We start from the raw sequence: 26,764 nt of genomic DNA, 5'->3' as shown, positions 1-26,764 counted from the left end.
GACCTTATACAATATTATATATATCAAAAAATTTACCCTTTATTAATTTTGAATACTCATCCTTCAAATCTTGGACCGCCACTATAATATATAATAAAACTTAACACTATAGAAATAGAGTAGAAGTTTGCTTTGAATGATAATTAAAGCTAATACAAAGTAGAAGATTTGATTTATTATTGTATAGGACATGTATAACCACATTTAATATGGATATCTTGAGGAGTCTCTAAGGAGCTAAGTGAAAAGGATATAAGAGACAAGTTCTTCGCGGAGAGTCTATCTTTTCACGATTTTTTATATACGTTGTCTATTAATTACATTGATAATCAAGGTCTCAGGACTGTACCATATAATCTTTTAGTCGTCTTTTGTCACGTTCTAATTATTTTTATTAGTCTCATAAAGTTTGTACGAGTGACCGACACTACTCAAACCTTGTCTGAGACTGTGCCCCAGCCCGTGGCCCCCGCATTTTCGTGGCCGCAAGCAACGCACAAGAAAAAGAAAGGCTGTATGCAAAGCCGCTAAGGGGGCGTTTGGTTGCCTTCTCCGGTGGTGCAGCTGCATCTACACATGCAAAAAGTAGTGTTTGTTTGGTTCGTTGTATCGCACGAGACAGGCTAGCACGGAACTTAAAGCGCCGCGAGCCAGGCCCGGCAGAAACGCATCGCGTGGCCGCACGCGCGCGGCCAGGCTCCGCTCAGCCAGCTCTTTACTCGTGCACGCATATCGAGACACGTTTTTAATTGGTTTTTTCATTATATCGTCTAATTAAAAGATTTAATCACCGAACCGATTTCATATCCGCGTTCCTGACATTTTTGCGAACGAAACTAGACCACTCATACTATATATATTTCAAATAAAGAAATTACGTGATTAAGATTAATATATAATTAGTGTATATTAACATGTAATTAGTATCTATTAAGCAATTTACCATATAATTAGTGTCTATTAATAGATTTTTTTAAATTTTTTTAACTCATGCACCATGTACTCATGCAAGCAACCAAACAACATCTCTTGTGAACCAGACTGGCCACATACACACAACCAAACACGCTATACTGCATGCACTCAGCCAGTCCAGTCTGAGCCAGGCTCACTAGATACGAGCCAGGCTCACCCATACAAGTAACCGAACGCCCCCTAAAGTTCGGTCGCAACGCGGCCGACGCCGCCACAAGCGCATGGCGGCGTAGACCCAAAAACAACTGTCCCCTTCCGAGGTCCACCTGTCTGTCACGGCCTCTCACGGAGGCCGTCTGCTCTCTCGCCTCTCGGCGAGTCTTATCATCCCCTGGCCTCGTTCTAATCCACCCGAGAGACGAGGTCGAGCACGACTCCAGCCGCAACGCGCGAGCGGCGAGCCTCATCAATCAAACACACGCCACACGCGACAAGAGTACGAGTACCTAACATACGAATACGAGTATACGACCACGAGTCCACGAGCAGACGAGCTCCTCCGCCACCAGTGTCATCGCGTCGCCGTCGCGTCCGCCTCGCCCTCGTCCATGGCGTCCGTGTCCACGGCGCCGCGCGCTCCACTCCCGGCGGCAGCGTCGTCCTCGTTATCCGCGCGGCAGGTGGATCCGAACCCTAGCGGCAGCCACTTCCTCGACGGGCGGCGCCTCCGCGTCGTCCGCCGCCTCGCCGGCGCGGCCCCGTCGCGGCGCGCTCCGTTGGTCTGCTGCTCCGCGCGTAGTCCGGACGCGGACGCCGGCGACGAGCGACGCCGGCGGGGTTGGGACGCGATGCTTCACGACGCCTTCAAGGGTGCCGTGCGACGGTGGAGCGAGTACGTCAGCAATTACTGGCCCCCACCGACCTCTGTTAAGGAGGCGGGTACGGGGAAGAGGGTTGGGAGGTCTCACGAGGAAGAGGTGATGAATGGGGATGAAGAGGAGAGGAAGGTTGGGGAGGAAGAGGGAAAGTGGAGCTGGGCGAGGTGGAAGCGGCACTTTGCTCTCATTGAGGAGAGCGGGCGTCTCGTTGATGAGCTCCAGGTAAATTTTTATCACTATATATACTTACTACATGGTAGTAATGTTTGAAATGTGGACGGAACTTACTTAAGACTCAACACTGGAGTTTTTACACCACCTCACTTACTAATTAGCAAGTTCGAAGACGTGGTGGAATGAAGACGAAAATTTTCATTACTATATGATATCAATCCTGGAAGTTTAATCTTTGAAATGCCCCTCGAAATAGGCTAGGGGTTCACACCATTGTATGAGGATGTAAACATCATTTTCCATTTTTTATTTAGCTTCTGCATCAGGATTGTTACTTGAGTGGCGTGAGTCTAAAGAAATTTTCCTAACAGGGCTACTTTACACACTAGATTCATGCTATTAACTGTTATGGGAGCTTTACTCAGGAAAAAGCTATTAAACTCGCACTCAAATTTGAACAGGCTGCTTTGAAGTAAATGCCCTTTTTAATCAAATGGAACTGGTTGTTTGATGTATTACTTGAACCGACCTTCTAGGATGATGAAATGGTTCTTTTATTAAAATCATCGACATACTCTATTTTCTGCCTATGATATTCACTTATTTGCCACCACACTGTTGACATGTTGTCAACAATACATGCCTTAACATCAATTCTCAGTATCAAACATTGAAATGCCCATTTCATGATAAGCCCAGTCACCTGATATATGTTCACAAAACACAAATCATGCATCATACTATTGGCTGAAGTTTGTTACTCTGTTTGTATGGATAAGTTTATATAAAACCCCCTAACGTATTACATGTTGTCTACTTCACCCCAACCTAAAAACCCAGATTGTACACTTTAATCTATGTAATATGGTTCAAATAACGCCCTGAGGTGTTTTTTTCACCGTGGCATTTGGGCCCGCTTGTCAGTGATGACACATGACATTCTCTTGTTCTTCATTGGGGTGTAGAAAATCAGTGTCGCCAACACCCTTGTATTTGCAACCGGCTTTCTGGTGCTCTTGGTGGTCCTATTGGGTGGTGCGTGAGAGGGAGAGGGATAATTGGGATCTTGCATATGTGCAGATGTGCTCACCTTAGGCAGATGCAACAGCGACGGTGATGGCGAAGGACTGCGAACGGATGTGTAGATGGCAGCACATCGGTGCTTGCTGTTGACATGCGTCTCTAGTGGCTGTGGACCTGTGGTGCAAATCCAAAGGCACCAGCATGTTGAATAAAGTTGTGCGTTGTTGAGGAACCACACGGATATGGCGGACATGACTTGGAGCGCGAGAGCAAGACTGCATTGGCAGTGATCAGAGTTAGCGAAGACCATGATGGCGGTGGTGGCTTTTCTGAGCTCCAGATGCTCAACCCCGTTCTCCCATTTACCCTTCTTTCTATCGACACCTCACCAAGCATCCCTTACCTTCACCACATCGTTGTTGCTTCAATCCTCCAGTGAGCTCTGGCATGAGGAGCCCTCAATGGGCTCCATGATGATGATAGGATGTGGAAAGTGGGTGGCAAAGAGGAGAGTTGATAACAATGCTCCTCCATGACAAAGTGAGGTTGGCCAATGACAATGTTGCTCTCTTGTGGCGCCACCCTCGTGTTCCCCGGTTGTCATGTCGAGAGCGCCGCCTACCACTGCAACACGGTCGATGGCCAAGGGTGGATGAGGGAGACCATACTACCTCGCAGCTCAGTCGGACAGATGGGCAGAGGAGCGTGAGGAATGGGACGATCGAAGGTTGAAGGAGATCCTGACAGGAAACAGGACGGCCCTGATGTCATCAGATGCCAGTGAGAATTGCCAAATGCTACATGTCATCTCTGGTAAGCAAGCCCATATGTCACGGTGGAAAAACCACCTCGGGGTCTATTTGAATGATATTACATAGTTTAAGATAATACCTGGTTTTTAGGGGGGAGGTTATATCGACTTTTCTTGTTTGTACATAGAATTCCTATGCTCGAATAGTAAAATGTAGTGCTGGAATTGCAGCTGTTTCAATGGAACACATGACTAACATGCCTTCCTCTATTGTGGTTCATACTGCTAGAGTAGACACACTAATCAATTTAATCCAAAAGCTTAAGCTTTTGAGAGAAGTTAGGCAATTCACTTATGCACTTCAACACTCCCACTTATGTACAACCAGAGAGGAAGACACAAACGTGGAAATAGAGGAGTGGAGGTACAAATGAAGCCTCTACTAGGATTTGAACTCGAGACCTTTGACTTTGATACCATGTTAGAGTGGACACTAACTAGTTCAACCTAAAAGCTTAAGCTTTTGAGAGAAGTTAGGCAATCCACTCATACACTTCAATAGCTACAAAACTGCATAATTTAGTGCATAATGTTTTGAGATTGTCCTTGGTTCATGCCAGTGTTGCAGAGTTTTAGGAGCTTATGTGTGATGTGGTTTTTAAACTATTGAGATGCTAGTCACGACTCACGTGCTGTTAAAATAGATTTTTTTGAAGTACATGTCGATAGAACTTCTGTTTGAGTGACTTGCTGCTTGCATGGTTCACCCATGTGTATGTGTTGTATTTTGTGCAGATCTCACTTCAAATTTCATAATAGTACAATAATTTATATTGAAAAATAGCAAATATCTTGATACATGTATGTTGCATTTCAGTTGCAACTCCAGGCTGCTGTTTATAGAGAAGACTACAGGACTGCTCATAAACTGAGGCTGGCTATTGCTGCTACATCAAAAAATGACGCTGTGGGCAGAGCTATCTCGGACTTAAATGTAAGAAATATCTGTTTTCTTATGTAGTTAGTGGTGAAAAGCATTTCTAACCTTTTTCATTTTCTTGTAATTTTGAATTTACACCCCTCTACATTATGCCTTACTTTTATAATGTTAGTCCTACTACACAAAAAGGATGAATCTCTGGTATGGTTAAAAGTTTAGCTGCAGAATACTCTCTCTAGTAAAACTAGATAACATTTTAGTATGTCTGCCTCCAGATGATTTAATCTCCGGTATCCATATCTCTAAATATGTAGATTGGATGTTGTACTTTGACTACTTTCTTATAAGAAGCACACTACTAGATATTGAGTAAATTATGGTTAAACTGGTATTTTGGAGGCCTTATTGTAATATAATGAACTGCTTGTTGTATTGCATAGGAGATGGTTACATATATAGAGACCCAGGGAACCCTAACCCTAATGGGTCGACAACCCAACAATGGTGCCAGCCCAACTACATATACATGGATATAATAGGAACACACTCTAACATCCCCCTGCAGTCGCAACGGGAGCACCACAAACGATGAGACTGGAGCAGAAGCCGAAGGTAGGAGTTGACGGGTTGAAATCCCCCGCAGTCGCAACATCGTGAGGGTGTGAATGTTGCGGTTGGAGTAGAGACCGGTGTGCACTCCATGTAGATGATAGCTTCTGGATGCCGAGGTAGCTGAAGTCGAGATGGTCGTGATCGAGAGACACGTAACGACGACCTCGTTCTTCAGGGGGGGTCGACGTTCGAGCATCAACGATCGACGGGGCCGCGGGGCGACACAAAAGGACAATAGCAGTAGGCTGGGGACCTTCTTGCTTCTCTCGTCCGGTCGTCGAGGAACCCCGCCAAGGAGGCCGACGTCAGCGCACGCGTCTGCGCCGGTCAAGGTGGTTGTGCCCGCTAGAGGAACAAAAGCGGCAAATGACAAATCCGGTCGAGAAGGCCATGACAGCGAAGGATCCAGCCATGAAGACGGCGATCCGGCCAAAGGGACGGTGGATCCAGCCGGGAAGGTCGCGGTAGCGGTGGATCCGGTCGGGAAAGCCACGACAACGACAGATCTAGCTGTGGCAGTGGGTCCGGTCCAGCCTGGCAGGGGCCTGCGCCGGGCCTAGCAGGGGGTTTGACGTCAATGACGGGAGAAACGCGAAGATGGAGGCGCTGCTGGGGCGTCAGTGCTGGTAGGGAGGAAGTGAGTAGACGGTCAGTGGCGCTGGGAGGCGCAGCTACAGCGGATCAGGCGGCCGGCGGCGCTGGGAGGCACGACGGCGGTGGATATGGGGGCCGCTCGGGGAAGGGGGAAGGGAGGGGAAGGACCGGCCAGGTTTGCTCCGTGGTGCGACTGGGAGGCGCTGAGCACATGCTGGAGAAGGGGCGAAGCAGGGACGCACCATGGATGGAGGAGAGCGCGCCAGAGTTGAGGAGGCTCGCGCGCGGAGGGAAGAGCAGCGCACGTAGGGGAGGTGAGCGCGTGACTGAAGGTGAGTCGGTCCTGGGCAGACGGCGGGCGGTGCTGGAGATGGAGCCCGCCATGGCGTCGATCGGCGCGTCGATGGAGTAGGGGCACAAGCACCATTGACGGAGGGAGCAGAGGCGCTGAGGAAGGCCGCGCACCCTGGAGGAGCTCAGGCGCCGAGTGCCATGGAGACCGAGCAGAGGGGCAGGCGACTCCATGGATGGAGAGGGGGCGCTGAGGACGACGGTGCAGGGGAGGGGCGGCCACGGGGAGGGGAGGTCCGACCGCTGGGGTGTTGGCCGGCTCTGGGAGGGAAGGATGAGCATCCCGAGGATGACAACGCAGGAGCAGATGGCGGCTGTTGGAGGTAGGAGAAGAGGTGTGGCTGGGAGTGGACGGGAGATGAAAACCTAGCTCTCTGATACCATGTAAGATAATGAACTACTTGTTGTATTGCATAGGAGATGGTTACATATATAGAGACCAGGGAACCCTAACCTTAATGGGTTGGCAACCCAACTACATATACATGGATATAATAGGAACACACACTCTTAACACTTATAAGTATAAAAAATGCAACTTAGTTGACTAAAAGAAGTAATAAACAATAGCTAAGTTTGCAGCTATCTGAAATGACTAAATGTATGTGGATGTTGTTCTTGCACTACCCTACCATATCCTCTTAGCTGCTGTACCACATGCTTCGATGTAATAAGTAGCATTATTTATACCATGCCATATGTCAACACCCTTGGTAACAGAAGGACTGCTAGTAATATATAATAGATTTATAGAAGAACAAGTATCAAGTGTTTTCATGTAGAGGAGCTGATTTGGTCTATGATCAAGTTGAGGGGCTTTAGTTGTTATTTATAAGATAGTTGTCTGCTGTTTTGGATTTTGCAGATGGCCATAGATGAGGAGCGCTACAAGGATGCAGCATATATCAGAGATCATGCTGGCGCAGGACTGGTTAGTACCGTGGAGTTCCTCCTCTATATTGTTTGTCCCTTGCTATCTAAGTTTCTTTGACCTCTTCGCATCCAACTTAATAGATTTTTACTACTCTTTCTCAAACAATAAATCTTTGATTATGCTTTGTAATTCACAATTGCCTATTACATCATATTTTGTTCCATCCGAACGAAACATGCCATTGCCTGATCCATTAGAGCACATGCAGCTGGGGTGGTGGTCTGGAATTTCTGGAAATTTGTCTGATCCATATGGTCTTATTATTCGTATAAGTGCTGAACATGGTCGATATGTGGCAAGAAGTTATGATACAAGGTATTAATTTTGTTGAATATTATTATGTGCATAATAACATTATTGTTGATTCTTTATAGTTTGATTGATCATTCTGTGAGTGGACTTGCTCTTCATGTTTTCTGTCTTTGTTTTAAAGGATGGAATGCTCGAATACATTTCAATATTGGTAAAAAATGCCTAGGATAATGGGGTTCTATACTGCGGTATGCTCTAGGTCCTATAGCACTTAAGAAGCTATTGGCATTTGGCAATGCTATTTTTGGTTATAAGGTGTGTATCAGTAGTGGTTTGATCATCAGGAGGTTACTCGTAGAGAAATTGATGGGTACAGCAGGAGAGGTGTGTCTGTTAGCGCTGGCTACTTAATAGTTAAATCAGTCACTGGAGCTTATCTGTGAAGGGTTGTGTGGACAAAATGGGCTGCGAATTCATAGAAGTGAACCACTTGTTTTCAAAATATCTCAAAGCAAGTCTCAGCATGCCAATTATAAATCATTAAAATTTAAAATGTTCTATGAAGAACTGCAAGAAGAAACTTACCTTTTATCATTCCTACTAGCTGGTGATATGGTGCATCAAGCTGCTTGAACAGTAACACACATGCTTCATAAATTAATTGTCAGCACTATAATTCTAAACTTTCTTAAATATATGTACTGGTGATCCATATGCTTATTTATGTTATAGTAACTCTTAGCTGATTTCATTTTACTAGTGTAAAATGTCTTTACTTTATTGTATGAAATATTTGTTTGCATGCTGAATGACTTCTTAATTCTCTTCATTTTCAGACAGCTGGCTTCTGACAGCCCTGGTCTCCCTATATTTGAAATATACTTTGCAGAGGCAAATGGTGGATATAACCTACAGGTACAATGTTTTACACTCAATAGAAGTAAAATCAACGTGCAAATATTAAAATAATCTTGGCAATGAAATTCTGGGTCGGAAAACATGAAAATCATCTTGGATATCATGCAATTTTACCACATGTTACCCATTTCATAAACAGAATACTGAGTTATCACATGTGCTCTAGAAATTCTGGATGTCATCCTTTATTAGTTATTTCTTTTTGCTGTTGAGGACTGAGTGATAACTCAGTTGATGGAGCCTCCATTTGTGAAGACATCCTCCTGGCTTTGTACCTGGCTCACATGTCATGTGGGTACCTTTCTGAGAAGTGAGCTGGTTTCAGTGTGTTTCATGGTCCGACAGGGTTTGGTAGAAAAGCTAGGGAGATGTCTTCTTTCTATGGTTGAGTTTTACATTAACAGTATAGGATATGATAATGACAAGCGTCGTCTTCCCGTGGTTGAGATTTTTTACATTAACAGGTATAATATGATAATGGCAAGCATGAATATTGGACAGCATTGCATACTCATTTTTTTTAAAAAAACATTAACTCTCTGTCTGGACTATATATTGCTGGCCCGTACTTGCACATGTCTGTCAGACTTGAGTATTAACATAAGTTTCACTTCACATTTTGTGTTCCCATAGTAGCTGCCTGTTAGTTCCCTCAGGGCCATAAATCCATGCACATTGAACTTGAGCATTTGGAACTTCGCATTATATTGGGAAAATGTATTTGACATGCACTGAGAACAAATTTCCTGTATAAGTTTTGAGGAGCTTCCAATTTCAAGAGCTGATATTGTTAACTGTAAGATTTCAGTAGCTATGAGTAAGGTCACAATAACAGTTACTATATGAAAATAAATTCTTATCTTAGCTAATGTGTTATAGTTCTGTCCATCTTCTGGAAAATTGGGATGTTTTTTCAGGCAGTGCATCTGAAACCAGATGGTAGCGATTCTGACCAAGTGCCAAACATGTTAAGGGAGAAACTTGGCATTGACAGTATAAACATATCTAGCAGTCCATTAGGGTCTAAGCATGAAGAATTTGATGGAAGTGTAAACATGGATGATAAAGATAGTGATGATAGCAACATCGCTGCTGGCCCTGGTTCGAAAAACTTGTCAAGCGATCTAACTGCAGTTCCCAGGATTAAAATCTTGAAAGTGGTACCCATGCAGAATGTTGATCATGACTACATAATCAATATCTTTGATCAGATTTCAGAGGAAGATGATGACAATGATGATCATGAAGTTGAAAATGAATCTTCAGAAGATGTTGATAATGATGATAACAGTGGAGTAGCAGAAACAGTTTCTGCAGAAGAGAATGGTGATGAATCTGGTGACGAAAGTGATATTGAAACCTTGGTTTCATTTGATTTTGTCAGTGAGAATAACGTCTATGCTTCTCGTCCATCTGCTGAAGCTTTTGAACGAATGCCGGCTAGATTAGAAAAAAGAGATCGCTTCTCATTTTCCTTCTATACTGAAGAATACAGTAAAAAGCTAGATGCTGGAAAGGCCCGGCAGACTTCAAAGGAAACAGTTGGTTTGCATGCCGATCAGCAGGATTATGATGGTTTTGTCCAGCTTGATCGTGTAAAGTTGAGTGGCAGCAACAAAAAACTATCGGTAAATAATTTATTTGTATAATGTGCTGCATTAGCTTTTGATGCCGTTCATTGTGCTTCATTGCTTCCCTGCTTCATTGAATCATCTAATTCCGCATTGATTCCTGTCTTGTTTGACTACGGGGATCAACTGTTTTTTTTATTAATGACCACTTCTTGTTTAATCTATTCAGTATTTTTATGAACTGGTAAAGCAAAGCATCAAACATAACCTTTTTTATGCTTGAATCCTGGTGGATCTTCTGAGCTGCATTCATTTGGTAAATCGGACCACTTTGACCTTGCGATAAATAGCAAAGACCTGCCAACCATTTCTCGGCAGAATGTGTACCATAGCTGCTTTTCTAGGTGCTGGCAACTAGGGGGAAACAAAGGCTGATACCATGTTAGGGAGAACAATTCATAATTCTATTGATTGGTGAAGGGGTTACAATATATAGGCCTAGGGTTCCATAACCCGAATATGCCTAAGGGGTTGGGCTATGCTAGGCCCATAACACACACAACCATGATATAAAATTGTTTAATAGTAAGGTCGCTTAAGAGGTAAGTTAAGGGAGTTAGTTCAGACAACGACTAGGAGGCGTGTAAATACCTTATGCCTCCAAGAGACTAAATAAAAGGGCCAGAAGGCGATTGAGGTGGGCAAATACCGGCTTCAAGCTTTGGTATACAAGGACAAGTACAAATAGAAATGGAGTAGGAGTTTTGATTGATAAGAGTCTCAAAAATATTGTGGACTCAAGGAGATAGGATTATCTTAGTCAAGCTTGTCGTGGGTAATTTGGTCTTGAACATAATTAGCATGTATGCCCTCAAGTAGGCCACCATAAGTGGCAAGCAACTTTTTTTGGGAAGACTTACCTATTAGTGAGAAGCTTTTCATAGAAGACCTCAATGGGATGTAGGTATAACAAGTGCAAGTTTCGAGGTAGTTTATGGAGGTTTTGGGTATGGTAGCAAGAATTGGGAGGGAGAGGAAGTCTTGGACTTTGTAGTAGCTTTTGACCTATTGATAGCCCACAAATTCTTTCGGAAGAGACTTCTATTTAGTGACCTACAGTAGTGGCCAATACTCTAGTCAGATTGACTTAGTCCTTACAAGAAGAGAGGATAAACGAGCATGCTTGGATTGTAAGGTGAGTAGTGTGTTGTCTCTCAACATAAGCTTGTGGTGCCGGTCTTTCGTTTTCAGATGTGTGCCCTTAGGGATGGACAAGCCAAGATTGCGAGAACAAGATGGTGGAAATCGGAAGGGGAGAAGGCAGAAGTCTTTAAGAAAGGACCATCGAAGAGCACTTGGAAGTAAGATGGCGCAAACATGTGGGAGAAGACAACTTGCATTCAGAAGGTGGTCTTAGAGGTGTGTGGAGTAACTAAAGGGAGTGGAGGGAAAGCTAAAGATACTTGGTGGTGGAATGAGGAAGTCTAAAGGGCTATACAAAGAAGAAGAAATGCTACATATGTATGTACCATGTCAGGAGTGTGGACAATATAGAGAAGTACAAGGTAGCAAAGAAGACTACAAAGCGAGTTTAAGTGTGGCAAAGGGTAGGATATATGAGGATCTTTACCAACATTTGAGTATGATGGAAGCAGAGGACATATATAGGATTGCTAGGGTTTGTGAGAGGAAAATAAGGGACTTTAACCAAGTTAAGTGCATTAAGGATGAAGCAGGGCACCTCTTGGTGGATGATGAGACTAGGTATAGATGATGATAGTTTTTGACAAATTGTTCAATGGGGAGAATGGGGGCACGACCTTTCTGTTGGATAACTATTTTGATGACACTAATAGACGCTTTATGCGTAGGATCCAAGAATTTGAGGTTAGGGAGGGCATTGAAAAGGATGAAAGGGAACAAGGTGAGGGGATCTGATCCTAATTGAGGTATGGAGATGCTTTGTTGACATAGCTTATGGCCAACCAAGTTGTTCAATCATATCTTCCGGACTTCCGGTCGAACAAAATGCTTGGCGAGTGGAGACGTATATTGGTACTGATCTAGAAGAATAAGGGGGATAATCAAAGTTTATGAGTCATACTATGAAGCTATGGGAGAGAGTCACCGAGCATTGTCTGAGAGGAATAATGAGGATCTCTTTAAACCAATTTGGTTTCCTGTCTAGAAGGTCAACAATAAAAACCATTTTTTAATAGGACAAGTGATGTAGCAGTATAGGAAACAAAAGAAGGATCGACACATGGTTTTCATTGACTTATAGAAGGTTTATGACAAAATACCACGGAATGGTATCTAGTGGGCTTTGGTCAAACATAAAGTTCCAACAAAGCACGTTGGACTCATTAAGGACATATACAACAATGTTGTGACTAGTGCTTGAACAAGTGATGGGGATATAGATGACTTCCCGATTGTAATAGGACTACATCAAGGATCAGCTTTGAGCCCTTACCTTTTTGCCTTGGTGATGAACAAGGTCACAAGGGACATACAAGGGGATATGCTTTGGTGTATGTTTTTTGCGGACGATGTAGTGCTAGTTGATAGAACTCGGCTAGGTGGGAGACTCTAGAATTCAAAGGTTTTAGACTCAGTGATATTAAAATAGAATATGTGAGATGTGATTTCGGCACCACACATGAAGGAAATTTTAGTTTGGAAGGTCAAGTAGTGTCTAAGGACACCTTTAGTTATTTAAGACCAATGCTATAGAGAGACGGGGATATTGATGAAGATGTTAGCCATAGAATTAAAGTAGGATGGATGAAGTGACACCAAACATTTGGTGTTCTATATGACAAGAGGGCACCACAGAAGCTAAAAGGCAAGTTTTATATGACGACGATTAGACTTGCTACATTGTATGGTGCAAAATGTTGGCGTACAAAAAGATGACATGTTAAATAGATAAGTGTTGCAGAAATACATATGTTGCGTTGGATTTGTGTCCATACAAGAAGGGATCGAGTCCGGAATGATAGGCTAGGGGTAACACCAATTAAGAAAAGCTTGTACAACATCAGTTGAGATGGTTTGGACATGTCCAACGGAGACCTCCAGTGACACCAATGTGTAGTGGGGTCCTATGGCGTGATAGTAACTAGAAGAGAGGAAGATGAAGAACGAAGTTGACATGGGAAGGGGCAGTAAAAGGAGACTTGAAAGGATGAGAATGAGATATACGCAAAGATTTAGCCTTGAATATGAGTGCAGGGAAAATAACTATCCATGTGCCCGAACCTTGACTTGTGGGTTCCGTTGGGTTTTTAACTATAGGCTACCCCAACTTGTTTGGGACTAAATTGTTGTTGTTGTACTATGATAATGTTGCCCCAAGCAAAAGGGCCTCTAGCCTAGTGGTTAAGGGCTTTCGAGTAGCACCCCCCAAGTCCCGGGTTTGATTCCCCTCGGGGGCGATTTTTCCGGCTTGGTTAAAAAAATCTCCTCGTTGTGCCTCATCCGCTCTCGGGTTACGATGTCCTGTGCGCCACTCTCCGGTTGGGCTGTTGTAGAGTTGACGGTTGATGTCGGCCCGTTAGTGATGGGAGGCCAGGGTTCGGGGATTTTGTCGGCTGTGACCAATGTTTCGGTCTCTTCTTAGCCATCAGTGGGTTACGTGCATCCTTGAGTGCCGACTCCAGGCATTAATACCGGGAGAGCGGTCTTTCCCTCCCTTTTTTTGATAATGTTGCCCCATGATCCTGAATGTACCTTTGATTATCTAGTTTGCTGTTGATTGTCAGATTCTAGCATGTACATCGACACAAATATATAAATGGAGGATGAATTTCTGTATAGTGCTGTCGACTTACAATATGAAATACTTTTAAACTGCTTCTTGGTATCATTTCAACTTATCTGATGCAGATACTACAACTTGGCATCAAGCAAAATAACAAGGTTCAGCAAAAACTGCATGGAGTTACCCACTTTAGTCGTATTCAGATGCCTATATTTTCAGATCCTCTTACCGGTTTGTTCCAAATTGTGTACCTACCACTTGAGCTTTTCGTGATGTGCATCTTGTCTTCTTTTTTCTTTCTGGTATTGACTGAAATATATTCTTTGGGCAGGTTTATATGTGACCACATCAGGATTTGACTCAGAAATTCTTAGTTTGCAACGAAAATTTGGTCAATGGCGGGATGATGGTTCATCTGAGGAGCATAGTGACCTATTGTTCTATGAGCATGTTGAAGCTGTAAAATTAACAGGGGACAATCTCATGCCAGCTGGTCAGGTGTGATAACTTTCACCTGGTTCTTATTACCATACAGGAATAGTGTTTGTAAGTAGCTAAGTATACGTGCCTTCTGGTTTATGTTCTTCCTTTCTAGAAGGACACTTCCTCCAATCACAAATATAAGTCCATTTAAGTTTGAACTAAATGAAGCTTTTCTAACTTTGACCAGCAATATCAATAAAAGTATATTACCTCTAGTTATATATGATATAAAGCAGTTTTCATAATGAATGTATTAATGCCAATCTATATAGTAATGGTCAAAGTTAAAAATGTTTGGTTTAGGACAAACCCGTGTCAACTTATATTTGTGATCTGAGGAAGTAGGTAATACATATTTTTTATATTCCCATGTTAATTTTCACTCGCTAACTTCAAGTTAAGAAGTGTGTCATCATATCATACACATTTCCGAACAGCCTTCTCTGTTGATTCGATTCAGTTGCATAAAATTTTCCAAGAGTGCTGACGCAGCCTAACTTTATGCTATATCATTGGTAAGCATAATTGTCATTGATAAGCATAGTAGCTCAGACTGACCTCCTATGGTTCCTTTGCTAGGTTGTCTTCCGTGCAAAAGTTGGTGAACGCTATCAGCTCCCTCATAAGGGAATTATCCCTAGAGAACTTGGAGTGGTATTTTCTATAATCCAAATAGTATTTTGTGTTTTCACCCGCAGACATCAAACCTCACAATCAATGTGATATAGATTGCTAGGTACAAGGGGCAAAGGAAAATTGCAGATCCTGGTTTCCAAAACCCTCGATGGGTTGATGGAGAGCTTTTGATAATAGATGGAAAGGTGAATTTACTAAACAAATCACGTCTTTGGTCCTATACTTATTGTCTTTCTAATATACTTTCTGTTTGCAACTTGCAGTTCATCAGAGATGGTCCTGTGATAGCTTTCTTTTACTGGACATCTAATTTTCATCGTTTCGAATTCTTTAGACGGTTGAGGCTTCCTGAATAGTTCCCATCTAAAAGTAGTTAAAGGTAAACTGCATTTCATCTGGTACTGGTTTACTGTTTGGCATTATTATTCTACCATAAAGTACTCCAGTATTGTTATATTTTAATTTTACTGTTGTGTGTTCTTGTGCTTGCCAAATTTCAATATTTGTCAACTATTTGTTCAGAGGTAGTGCTTGTTGGCTGTTGCAGGCCATCATTGATCCAAATTTGGCCTTTTCAGCGTGTGGGGATAGATATACACCCAGATACTAGCAATATGTGTTCCAAGAAAACTCGCATTAGACTATCTCCAGCAGACTCCCTGTTTCAAACTCTACTCTGCAAACAGTGCAATTTACAGTGTAAAACGGTACTTTGCACCGGCCTGCTGGAGATGGCATTAAGCCCGTACTTCCCGGGGCCCATGCCCTGGGGAGCCATGTCATGTTCTGACCATATTTCAGGCCCTCCTGGTTTTTGAGGCCCAAATCCTGAGCCCCTCGTATGGTCTAGAGTTCTCCAGGCCTACCAGGGTCCTTCATGGCTCTTTGGGCCAGGGGCCAAGTCCTTGACTCGACCAGGTCCGAGGCCCCAGCGGGCTAGGTCCCACAACCAAAGACGCCCTCGGGACAGCATGGTCCCTGGTGGTACAACATGCGCCTATGATCAGGATGGCCATGTGGTGTGGGGCGGTCAAGATAAATGTTTCGTTTATCGCATTAAATGCTATGAACAACGTTGCGGTTAAAAGAGTGCACTGTCGCCACATCTAAGGATGTAGTTGTACCTGCGGCCAGCATACCATTGTCACTATAGCCATGTCTGAACGTGCAGGCGTACATGCAAGCATTATGAAGTACAAAGTATAGGCTACAATACCAACTAAGCCGTACTCAACGGCATGGACTTCCTTATCTTATCTATCACTACAACAGGACGTATCTCTACAGCAGGATGTACCTCCTGCAATGGCAGGACGTACTAGCTACTGTAGCAAGACATGCCTGGCACGACCGAGTTATGCGATGTGTACGGTCCATGGATATGACAGTATGAGTAGTTGAATATCTACCGTGCAGCATCCACTGTTAAGCCTTAAGCGGGCATGTTACTTTGTTCTCTCTTGTGCCATAAAAAGGAGTAGAGCAACATAGAAGCCAAGCTTAGCTAGGATGAACCACAGAAAGGGATTCGATTCGAAACTCCATAAAAGCTAACCTTAGCTAGGATGAACCATAGAAAGGGATTCGATTCAGAACTCCATAACTCCACATGTAGAACGAGAGGCTAATTTGACTTAATTAGACTAGGAATCTCTCCAGAACCAAAGTAGAGGAGGAGCTAGTCGATCCTCTAGCTCAGTTAGCATCTGAGTGTAATTTTGGTCTTTGCTTTGTCAATTTATCTACCACAAAGATGACGCAGTATATTACGCTTCCGTACCGATCTGTATGCTGGTAGCTATAGCCGTGCCCTGGTGCTGCCTACGCCTCTCGCTGGCAGGCCTGCTCTCTTTCTGGGGATACTGTGCGTTGGGTCTTTTTTGCTGCACTCTGAAGTTACACCTCCTTACCATCTCCATAATGCATAAATCTTAGATTTCTTGCACCTGTTAGCAGGCCATTCTGATTTTTGCATAGTTGCATTTGGAGCCAACAGGAGTTGCCTGGCATTACATTTTCCGAGGACAGATTCTGATGTGAAGAGGGCGCCTGGCATGAATCAAGGGGCATCTCCACCCACTCTGAAAGGCTGCCATGAGGGTGGAAAATAGCTCACAGTCGCAGGAAGAGGAATAGCATCCTGCCAACATGGGTGAGCTGCGGGCGCATCATACCAATTCCGCTTCTGCTATGCTCCGTCCACCAGGTCACCAGCTTGTGACCGAGGCATCAAACCGCCAGATTTTGTGTTTCTCAGAGCAAGTAGAACTAAAGCACCTCAAAGATGTAAATTTATGCACTCCCAAATTTAGGATTTTGAGCGCAATCTTGGCAGTTTTCATACATGCGAAGTGAACTAGTACGAGCAATAGTTTTGTATAGCGTGATCAAACAGTGGCAGCAATCAGTAGCAGAGGCATACAGACCAACACGGCCACACAGATTTGTTAATATATCTAAGTTTGTTTAACCTTGCCCATTTCTTAAGCAAGAACTCTATTTTTAATTTTTAAGCTCCCATTCAAACAAGCAAGGAAAAGGCTGTGCTGTCGCTTGTCGCTGCAGCAATAGACAAGACTGTATTCAGGAGATGATGTAAAACAGGGGACGTGAAACTGTAGATGTGTCATCTACATTGTTTGATACTTTTTGCAGAGTACTTCATGAAGTACTGAAGTTTTAAATAGGGGATAAGATAGAGAATTTGTTAAAGATTAGGCAGCAAGTTTTAAATAGGGGATGAGATAGAGAATTTGTTAAAGATAGCCTGCCTAAGACTACTGCCTCACTTGTTCCACACTCTATTTACAATGGCTGTGTTACGAAGGGCAGATAAGATCTGTTACATCTGTCCGCTCACTTTGGACACTGTGTGCTTATTGAGAGATGTCATGGACTGTCTTCTCCGGCGAGGTTATACGCTTTGTCGCAGGCTTGGTTTTAGGGTAGCAGCCCGGACTGTCTTCTCCGGTGAGGTTGTACGCTCTGTCGCAGGCTTGGTTCTAGGGTAGCAGCTCTAGGCGATTGAGAGTTATTGCAAGAGAGATTGGTTTGATAATTCCTTCCTCCCCTCCAACTGCTCAGTACAGGGGCTATATATAGCCATTGGCCGACATGACTAGAGCCAATCGACTCCTAGAATTAAGGACTAACAATAGCAACTAATCCTATTTTTCCTCCTAGCCTTGGATAGCAACTAATCCTCTCTTTCCTCCTAGCCTTGGCACCGATTGTTGCTTTCCTTTCCTGCGGGTGCGGACTGCATGGTGGTGACCGCTCCCTATGATGCCCATGATAAGAGAAGTAATTGGTTGATTTAGGATTTTAGGATTAGTTTGGAAACTTAAATCCTCTTCGGAATTGAGTGAGAAATTAGCTTATTTTTCCTCCAATCTCGAGAAATCTTGAAGGGGATTTAAGGTCTTATTTGGGACTGTTTTAGCTTCGTAAAATTTGGTAAAGTTGACAAATCATATTATGAGGAGTTTTAGAAAATCGTGAAGTTAAAGTTGTAAACTTTTATAAGAACTTTAGATAAGTTATTCTGTTTTTATTTAGATTAAAAATATTTTTAAAACCATTTGAATTTCTGTTATACGTCACAACTTCACGATTCACGATGAAGGTGGAACACATAGGCACATAGCAGTGTCAAACACCCCTAAGTTTCCAATCTTTTTCTGATAAATTATACTCATCAATTATCCACCATTAATTTTTGTTTGACCATGATCGATCAATGTTTAGACTTAATAATTGGCCCTGATGGTAGCCAAGGAATTTCAGCGTATGTTTCTTGTGGATTTTCTAAGCCGATGTTTGTGGATTTTTCTAAGCTGATATTTTTTAGTGTGAAGTTTATCTAGTTGCAAGCGGCTTGACTTTTGTGGTCCTCAAAATTTCGTATGATGAGGGTTTAATGGCTTTTTAGGGCTAGTTTGGGAACACCGTTTTTCCAAGGGATTCTAATTTTTCTAAGAGAAAATGAATTAATTTCTCTTAGGACTGATTTGGTGACCAGGGATCACGGGAGGATTGGAGGGGATTGAGGGAGAAATTAGTTTATTTCCTCCTCAATCCCCTACAATCCTCCCGTGATCCCTTTGTCACCAAATCAACCCTTAGGAAAACGAAAATCCCTTGAAAAAATGGGGTTTATAAACTAGCCTTTAGTGTGATTTTCCAAGCTCGAGTGGGCGGTGGACGAAGATGGTCAATCTGGTTTCGGTGCACTATTATTCCTACTAGAAACTTGCTCGCGCCTTGCGCGAGTTTTTTATAACATAATTGAATAGCTGATTTGATGTATATAGACATTAAGTAAATTGATGTTGTGGGTGTATATAAGCAATGTGTATCTTAGTAATATATGTGTAGAAGACGGTATGTAATATGAATGAAAAAATATGCAAGCACGAATATGTTTGTACCACTGAAAAGTTGGGATATGCAAATATAGGATCACGTCCAGATTGGATGTGTTATATTACAGTGGGTTGTAAGCTAACCATAGTTGATAGCAAATTCCTAGTTATATATACATATTTGTTGAGGCACCAGAATATTGGTCCTAAAGATCGCAAAAGATGGCATGTCAGAACTATAGCTACATGCCTTTCTAGTTGTAGTATTTGTTTCGGCATGGATATATTGTTTACATCAAAAGAAAGTTCGTAGGGACTTTGGCAGGTAAATACGTTTTAGATCGGATTACACCAAAGTTTGTAGAAGACATCGTGTCAAAAGCAAGAAAATTTGGTGCTCTAAACATCTGTGTTTAGTTCTCCTGGACATCGTCATCATTGCTTTGGATATGTAAGCTTCCTTTCTTGAACCTACATATATTTAAGTAGTAAGTAATGGTGGGTTTGAATTAGGGTAGAATAGATTGATGTAGATGCGAATATAAGAAATAATTTGTGAGCAGGTTAGTATCTTAATGTAAAGTAAAGTAAAGAACAAATAAAGTTTTTTCTATGATCAAATGGTTCGTATTTTCTTAAAATGTATCGTGCATGGTACATAAAACAGATATAGGGAACATGGTATGGTTTTGTTTTGTTTAAGTCATAGTGTACAAACTTATTAGTAGCAGTTGATTTTTTATGTAGGCACCTGATAGGAAGATGGATAATAATAGTCATGAATTTTAAATTTGGGAATTATTTCTGGAAGGTCCAATTTGGTGTATTTATTAGAAATTCCTAAGTTGATACCTAGATTCTATCTGGTGCAGTAATCTGTGAGTACCTATGGCAGCATGGAATTTGTGTATGGTACTCATATTGTTAAGCTGTGTGTTGGTATATATTGTTAGTAAACGGTGAAAGCAGTTATGTAATATGAACCTGTGGATACTTGGAATAATGGTTCACTTAAATATGGCATGATATTACGTATGGTAATGCTATTAATTTGTAACTGAATGTAATGTACACATGTATAATTAACGTTTAGACCATGTTACCTATAAATGGTGAGTATAATACTCTAGATGACGAACAATTTCAAATTATCAATGTTATTTTTACTACATTTCTTTGATTTAATTGTGCAATGCTTTTTGTAGGAGGCAACGATCAAACCTCACTGCATTGCTACCAGAAATCAAACAGATATATTTTTTCTGTTGTTATGTATGATTTAAATTGAGCCATGTATGCACTAAATTGTTTCAATTATTATAGACTTTGTGGTTGGAGTAAAAAAGGTACTGTATTATTGTTGTTCAAGATTCTCAAATATACGATGTTTATATCTCAGATTCATAGAGGATCATAATATAGTTTATTGCTGCTTACTAAGATAAAACATGTAGAAGGTATATAGTTACCTTTTTGGAGGAGATTCGAATGAGGGCATACTTTTTTTCCTTTGATTTGACTGGTGTCCATTGTTTGCTGCCACAGAAGGAAAATATGGATTAGCTTGTCAATGTACTAACTTTTCATAATACAGTGAGTAATAGATATATTAATATATTTGTGGTTGTTATTTTTTATACAAAGTGGAAGAGACGTACCTCTGTAATTTCTTCTTCGCCATCAGACTTGGGAGTATGTTGATATGTGAGGGGGTTACTGAGCGGTGGATATATTAGCTTCCTTGCAGCCTAAAAGTAAATATTGTATAACATAATTTAGTTGTGAGACATTACCTAGGTAGCAGGAAAAATAAGGTGTTTCAGTATGGTCATATGATAACCTGTATGGGTGGTGGAGTACTTGTGGATAAATTTTGAAAAGGATTTGATGGTGAGTTCTCGATTAACTGCAGTTGTAACTTGTTCTGTGGTGTTGATGTACCTTCTATGATATTGGTTGGCTTCAATGGTAGTGCATGTTGTCTACCATGCGCTACAGTTATAGAGATGATGCGAAGGGCAATGGGGACCTGGTCTTGGTTATCGAAAGAACTGTCATCTGGTATTACTCTAAAGGTGAATTTCAGTGAAACAATCTGAGCTAAATCTGGAGGAATTGGTGTCGCTGCATTTGTAGATCGTAAGATAACTTCGCAAGATTTGCCAACAATATATCGTGCTATGTTATCAAAGCAAAACATTTGTGCTATGGCTGTTGCATCTGATGCTCGAAATTTGAGCTTGTATCTGTCATTAAGAGGCATTGTGATAGCAATTAAAAATCTATGCTTAGAATGTTGTTATAAAATTGGGTGATGTAAATAACAATGGATAATAGTAATATGTCATGGTTAGATTTGTTTATAAAGCAATGGAATTGTTTATGTAAAAAGTGTTGTCAGTATGTCTAATTTATTCACCATATGAATGTTGAAGATTTTGATTACTTACTTGAATTTGTAGCCATCCCATTTACACAAATCACAATAATATGCTGTATTATGTGGAGTTGTTTTTCGGCCGCATTTTGTGCATGATGGATACCACCATGTGTTTGATGTATCTATTTCGGTGACTGTCACTGTGCATTCATATCTCGTGTCCTGAAAAAGATAATAGTAGAAAGGTTAGGTAGTACAAAAGTGAAGTTGTTAAGTAATGGGAAGTAGTATTTTTATTGGTCTTACTGGGTAATCATATGGGTTCATTGTCAGGAGTTGCTCCAGAGTTTTATGTTCTATTGTTGGAGGTTGGAAGGTTTGTAGTGCATGTTCCGGTTGTGTAGGAAGGTGCAGCTGAATTGTTTCACCACCATGTCTGTAAGCATAATACTTTGTTATACTATAGTGTGATGTGAATAGAAGATGACATAAATAAAAAATAACTTTGGTGTTTTTTAACCTATTTTGGTACGCTTCAGCTTCAGGTATTGCGGGATTGAAATACCAATGTCAAGCCGCACCACCACTTAAGTAAACACCTGGTATTGTTTAGAATTGTAATCTCTAATATCTTTTCTTTGTGTGATGTGTGAAGTGTATATTGTGATAAAAATTTGTAGTTGCAGTAGGTATTTACCTTTGTAGAATTTAGGTAGGCAACCAACAAAAAGAGCAAGAATTGGCTTTTTGCTAATTGGGTCATACACATTTTGTATTGTAAATGATGTTGCTCGTTTTGCCCAAAGAGTGATTTTGTGAGTTTTGCGGCTGTGGATCATGTTGGAAATATATTAGTAAACACAAAGATATAGACATACACACATATATGTAAAAATTATAGTTAGGATGAGTTGTTTGTCACAAACCTTAGATCTTCTATCATTACGTCTCTAATAATAGTGGGGCTGAGCTGTCCTTCTATGTGTACTATCTTCAAAGCAGTTACCTCGGTTATAGTTCCAAGAACATCTGTTAAACAAAATGTAGTTAGAATATAGGTAGTAATGCAGTGAGAAAATGTAGTTCAATTGAATTGTTGAAGTTGTTTTTGATGTTACCTAGGAATTTGGTCTTGTGCTGAATTTGAGATTCAATCTCATCAAATGGAGTTAATTGATAGATATATAAAGGAAATGTAGGTGGTGGGTTACTTGCAGGCTTGATAATTGTGTAAATCGTAAATTGTATCATCTTGTCACCATCAATGGGTTTGTAGGCTGTTTTTGCTGCAGTAACTCTAAAACGACTGATGTCGTAGATCTGATTTGTTTCGATGAGTGCTCCCTTTTCTTCGGCAAGATTTGCTGGTATTTCAGCATACATACTATTACCCTAACAATTTGTTTGCTTGTTAGTAATAATATTATAATTGATTTGCTTGTGTTTTGATGCAGTTAAACGTGATGAGTTAAGAAAGTGGATAAGAATTTTATTTGTGTACTTTGTGTCATACCTTGCAATCTGATAGGACCATGTCGATGTGCTGCAAGGGACCATTTTCAGTGGCACCATGGAAAGACCATTTTCTTGAGACATGGACCTGGATTATCGCATGTTTTTTATACGTTGTTAAATCTGGTAGAAGTGTGTAGTCCATCAATCTATAACAATTGTTATAAATCGTTAGTATGGTAAAAGAACATTCTTATTAAATATAGTTGAGAAACTAAGTCACTGTAACAAATAAAGATGTGTGTAGTTTTTAAATGCACATACCTGAGAGAAGTCATTGTAGAACCTAATGTAAGCTTGTGTACATATGTATAGATATAATACACATATATATGTACATATATACTGTCGGGGACCATAATTAGGGGTACCCTCAAGACGCCTAATTCCCAGCTGGTAACCCCCATCAGCATAAAGCTGCAAAGGCCTGATGGGCACGATTAAGTCAGGGATCAGTCCACACGAGTGACTCGATCGCGCTTCACCCGAGCCTAGCCTCGGCCGAAGGCAGCCGACCTCGAGAGACTTCCGTCTCGCCCGAGGCCCCCTTTTTATGGCGGACACATCACCGGCTTGCCCAAGGTCTTGGCTTCGCTCAGAAGCAACCTTGACTAAATCACCACACCGACTGACCAAATTGCAGGGGCATTTAACGCAAAGGTGGCCTGACACCTCTATCCTGACACGCGCCCCCGGCAGAGCCGAGGTGACCGCCGTCACTCCACCGCTCCACTGGCCAGTCTGACAGAAAGACAGCGCCACCTGCGCCACTCCGACTGCAGTGCCACTCGACAGAGTGAGTCCGACAGGCAATCAGGCCTTGCCAAGGGCGCCACGACGAACTCCGCTCCGCCCGACCCCAGGGCTCGGACTCGGGCAAAGACCCGGAAGACGGCGAACTCCGCTCCGCCCGACCCCAGGGCTCGGACTCGGGCTAAGACCCGGAAGACGGTGAACTCCGCTCCGCCCGACCCCAGGGCTCGGACTCGGGCTAAGACCCGGAAGACGGCGAACTCCGCTCCGCCCGACCCCAGGGCTCGGACTCGGGCTAAGACCCGGAAGACGGCGACCTCCGCTCCGCCCGACCCCAGGGCTCGGACTCGGGCAAAGACCCGGAAGACGGCGAACTCCGCTCCGCCCGACCCCAGGGCTCGGACTCGGGCTAAGACCCGGAAGACGGTGAACTCCGCTCCGCCCGACCCCAGGGCTCGGACTCGGGCTAAGACCCGGAAGACGACGAACTCCGCTCCGCCCGACCCCAGGGCTCGGACTCCGCCCTGGCCTCGGCCGAACGACCTCCGCCTCGCCCGACCCCTTGGCTCGGGCTCGGCCACGGCAACTGAAGGCAAGACTCAACCTCGGCTTCGGAGGAAACCCCACGTCGCCCTGCCTAGAGCACAGACCGCCACGTCAACAGGAGACGTCATCATCATCCTACCCCGAATCGACTCGGGTCACGGAGAACAAGACCGGCGTCTCGTCCGGCCAGCTCCGCCAGAGGGGCAATGATGGCGCTCCACAAGCTCTATGACGACGGCGGCCCCCAGCTCTCTTACGAAAGCAAGACAACGTCAGCAGGGACTCGACCGCTCCAACAGCTGTCCCTCCATCAGGCTCCGCCGCACCTCCGATAGCCACGACATCACGCCAGCAGGATGCCCAGATCTCTCCGGCTGCCACATCGGCATGTACCTAGGGCGCTAGCTCTCCCTCCGCTAGACACGTAGCACTCTGCTACATCCCCATTGTACACCTGGGTCCTCTCCTTACGACTATAAAAGGAAGGACCAGGGCCTTCTCAGAGGAGGTTGGCCGCGCGGGACCGAGGACGGGACAGGCGCTCTCTTGGGGCCGCTCGCTTCCCTCACCCGCGTGGACGCTTGTAACCCCCCTACTGCAAGCGCACCCGACCTGGGCGCGGGACGAACACGAAGGCCGCGGGACTTCCACCTCTCTCACGCTCGGCTCCGGCCGCCTCGCCTCTCCCCCCTCCGCGCTCGCCCACGCGCTCGACCCATCTGGGCTGGGGCACACAGCACACTCACTCGTCGGCTTAGGGACCCCCCTGTCTCGAAACGCCGACAGTTGGCGCGCCAGGTAGGGGCCTGCTGCGTGCTGACGAACAGCTCCCCGTCAAGCTCCAGATGGGCAGTCTCCAGCAACCTCTCCGGCCCGGGACGGTGCTTCGTTTCGGGACTCTCGAGTTCATGTCCTTCGACGGCAGCTACGACATGACGCTTCTTCCATCGCCGCGCGACTACGACAATGGCGGCCGACAACCCGCCCGCCGGCGGCGGAATCGACGACGTCTTCCCCGCGTGGTGGAAAGGCAACATTCGGGCTCGCTCCGTTCTCTCCCCCGCCAACGGAGGAGGAGGCGGGGCCGTCAAGGCCAGACGGGAGGCCACGCTTCGCCGGCCGTCGAGCGAATCGACGCCCCCGACGCCCCGACGGAAGGCACGCCGGACATCGACCTCGCGTTCAAGACGGAGGCAAGCGCCGTCCCCCCGCGGCACGATGACCCCGAGCAAGAAGACGACGCCGGCGCGCTCGCGGAAAGCCTGCAGGACGTCGCCCTCGAACCAGAGATGACGGCGCAACCAGTCCCCGATGTGACTACGTCGCTCCTCGTCGACCAAGAGGTAACAACTGACTCCCATCTTGCGTCATTTCGACTCGGCCTCCACCCGCCAAACGACCTCGATTTGGCGGGCGCTCTCATTGAGGCGAGTGCAACCCCACTGAGGTTCTGTATGCGGTCGCCTTGGGACCGACTGACGGACGTCTCGACCTACGGGCCCTCTGGGTTCGAGGAAGATGACGACCCCAGCATCGGTTGGGATTTCTCCGGACTTGGCAACCCCAGTGCCGTGCGGGACTTTATGACCGCATGTGACAACTGTCTGTCCGACTGTTCCGATGGAAGCCGCAGCCTTGGCGACGAGAGCTGCGGCCCAAGCCGCGAATGTTTCCACATCGAGCTGGGGGATCCCACCGAAGGCAACCATCTTGGTATGCCGGAGGATGGTGATCTCCCTAGGCCGGTGCCTCGCGCTGACATCCCACGGGAGCTAGCTGTGGTCCCCGCTCCGGCGGGGGGTTACGACCCACAACTCGAGCAAGTCCGCGAGGCGCAGGCCAGGCTCAACGAGGGAACAGGAGCGCTTGAGCCGATCCGTCGGGACGTCGGACAGGCATGGGTGGGCCGACCCTTGGCCGGAGAAATACGTCATCCACCCCAAGGTCTCCAGCACCGCGTCGCCAACGACGTCAGGATCAGGCCGCCGCCCGCATCCAGCGGGGTCGGTCAGAACCTGGCAACTGCAGCAATGCTCATCCGCGCGATGCCGGAGCCGTCAACCACCGAGGGTCGGCGAATCCAGGGAGAACTCAAGAATCTCCTGGAAGGCGCTGCGGCCCGGCGGGCCGAGAGCACTGCATCCCGGAGGCAAGGATATCCCTCGGAACCTCATGCCGCGACTTCCCGATTCTTGCGGGAGGCCTCGGTCTACACCGGGCGCACGCGCAACACCGCGCCTGCGGCCCCGGGCCACCTCAGCAACGAGCACCATCGGCGCGACCGTCGGGCTCACCTCGACGAAAGGGTGCGCCGAGGCTACCACCCCAGGTGTGGGGGACGCTACGACAGCAGGGAGGATCGGAGCCCTTCGCCTGAGCCACCCGGTCCGCAGGCTTTCAGTCGGGCCATC

At 44.5% G+C, this 26,764-nt stretch overlaps 2 protein-coding genes across 6 annotated transcripts; one reads left to right on the top strand and one right to left on the bottom strand.

The window, feature by feature from the left end:
- Window positions 1-956: 956 nt before the first annotated feature.
- Window positions 957-20,554, top strand: LOC103643442 (protein EXECUTER 1, chloroplastic). 5 transcript variants are annotated; one of them, XM_008666629.4, is made up of 12 exons: window positions 957-2,015; window positions 4,619-4,735; window positions 7,104-7,169; window positions 7,381-7,487; window positions 8,261-8,339; window positions 9,260-9,970; window positions 13,805-13,910; window positions 14,011-14,177; window positions 14,742-14,816; window positions 14,891-14,983; window positions 15,062-15,177; window positions 16,755-17,304. In XM_008666629.4, exons 1-11 carry the CDS (start codon window positions 1,524-1,526, stop codon window positions 15,152-15,154), a joined length of 2,106 nt encoding a protein of 701 aa, XP_008664851.1. In that variant the 5' UTR covers window positions 957-1,523; the 3' UTR covers window positions 15,155-15,177; window positions 16,755-17,304. The 5 variants fall into 5 exon arrangements, with proteins under 5 accessions (XP_008664851.1, XP_008664852.1, XP_020402343.1 ...); XM_008666630.4 differs by having other exon boundaries at window positions 1,147-2,015; window positions 16,795-17,304; XM_020546754.3 differs by lacking the exon at window positions 16,755-17,304 and adding an exon at window positions 20,368-20,554 and having other exon boundaries at window positions 1,171-2,015.
- Window positions 18,836-22,370, bottom strand: LOC109942132 (uncharacterized). The gene is made up of 6 exons (XM_020543595.3): window positions 21,849-22,370; window positions 21,613-21,764; window positions 21,003-21,408; window positions 20,821-20,910; window positions 20,632-20,698; window positions 18,836-19,633 (listed from the first exon to the last, which is right to left on the bottom strand). The coding sequence occupies exons 1-6, from the start codon at window positions 21,867-21,869 to the stop codon at window positions 19,509-19,511; spliced, it is 861 nt and encodes a 286-aa protein (XP_020399184.3). The 5' UTR covers window positions 21,870-22,370; the 3' UTR covers window positions 18,836-19,508.
- Between the last annotated feature and the right edge of the window lie 4,394 nt (window positions 22,371-26,764).

This window comes from Zea mays, chromosome 1, assembly GCF_902167145.1.
Source record: "Zea mays cultivar B73 chromosome 1, Zm-B73-REFERENCE-NAM-5.0, whole genome shotgun sequence".
NCBI classification, from domain to species: Eukaryota; Viridiplantae; Streptophyta; class Magnoliopsida; order Poales; family Poaceae; genus Zea; species Zea mays.
Note: the sequence above shows the minus strand (reverse complement) of the source record. Positions and strands in the feature narration are given on the sequence as shown.

What these genes read in the sequence shown, in the direction of transcription:
- LOC103643442 (XM_020546754.3), top strand. Translation starts at nt 1,524, where the DNA reads ATGGCGTCCGTGTCCACGGCGCCGCGCGCTCCACTCCCGGCGGCAGCG. An exon ending in GCAAGAAGTTATGATACAAG is followed by an intron (nt 7,488 to 8,260) that starts GTATTAATTTTG and finishes CTTCATTTTCAG; the next exon opens with ACAGCTGGCTTCTGACAGCC. An exon ending in TCCCTAGAGAACTTGGAGTG is followed by an intron (nt 14,817 to 14,890) that starts GTATTTTCTATA and finishes AATGTGATATAG; the next exon opens with ATTGCTAGGTACAAGGGGCA.
- LOC109942132 (XM_020543595.3), bottom strand. Translation starts at nt 21,869, where the DNA reads ATGAACCCATATGATTACCCA. An exon ending in TGGGATGGCTACAAATTCAA is followed by an intron (nt 21,409 to 21,612) that starts GTAAGTAATCAA and finishes TCTTAATGACAG; the next exon opens with ATACAAGCTCAAATTTCGAG. An exon ending in GCGAAGAAGAAATTACAGAG is followed by an intron (nt 20,699 to 20,820) that starts GTACGTCTCTTC and finishes CTTCTGTGGCAG; the next exon opens with CAAACAATGGACACCAGTCA.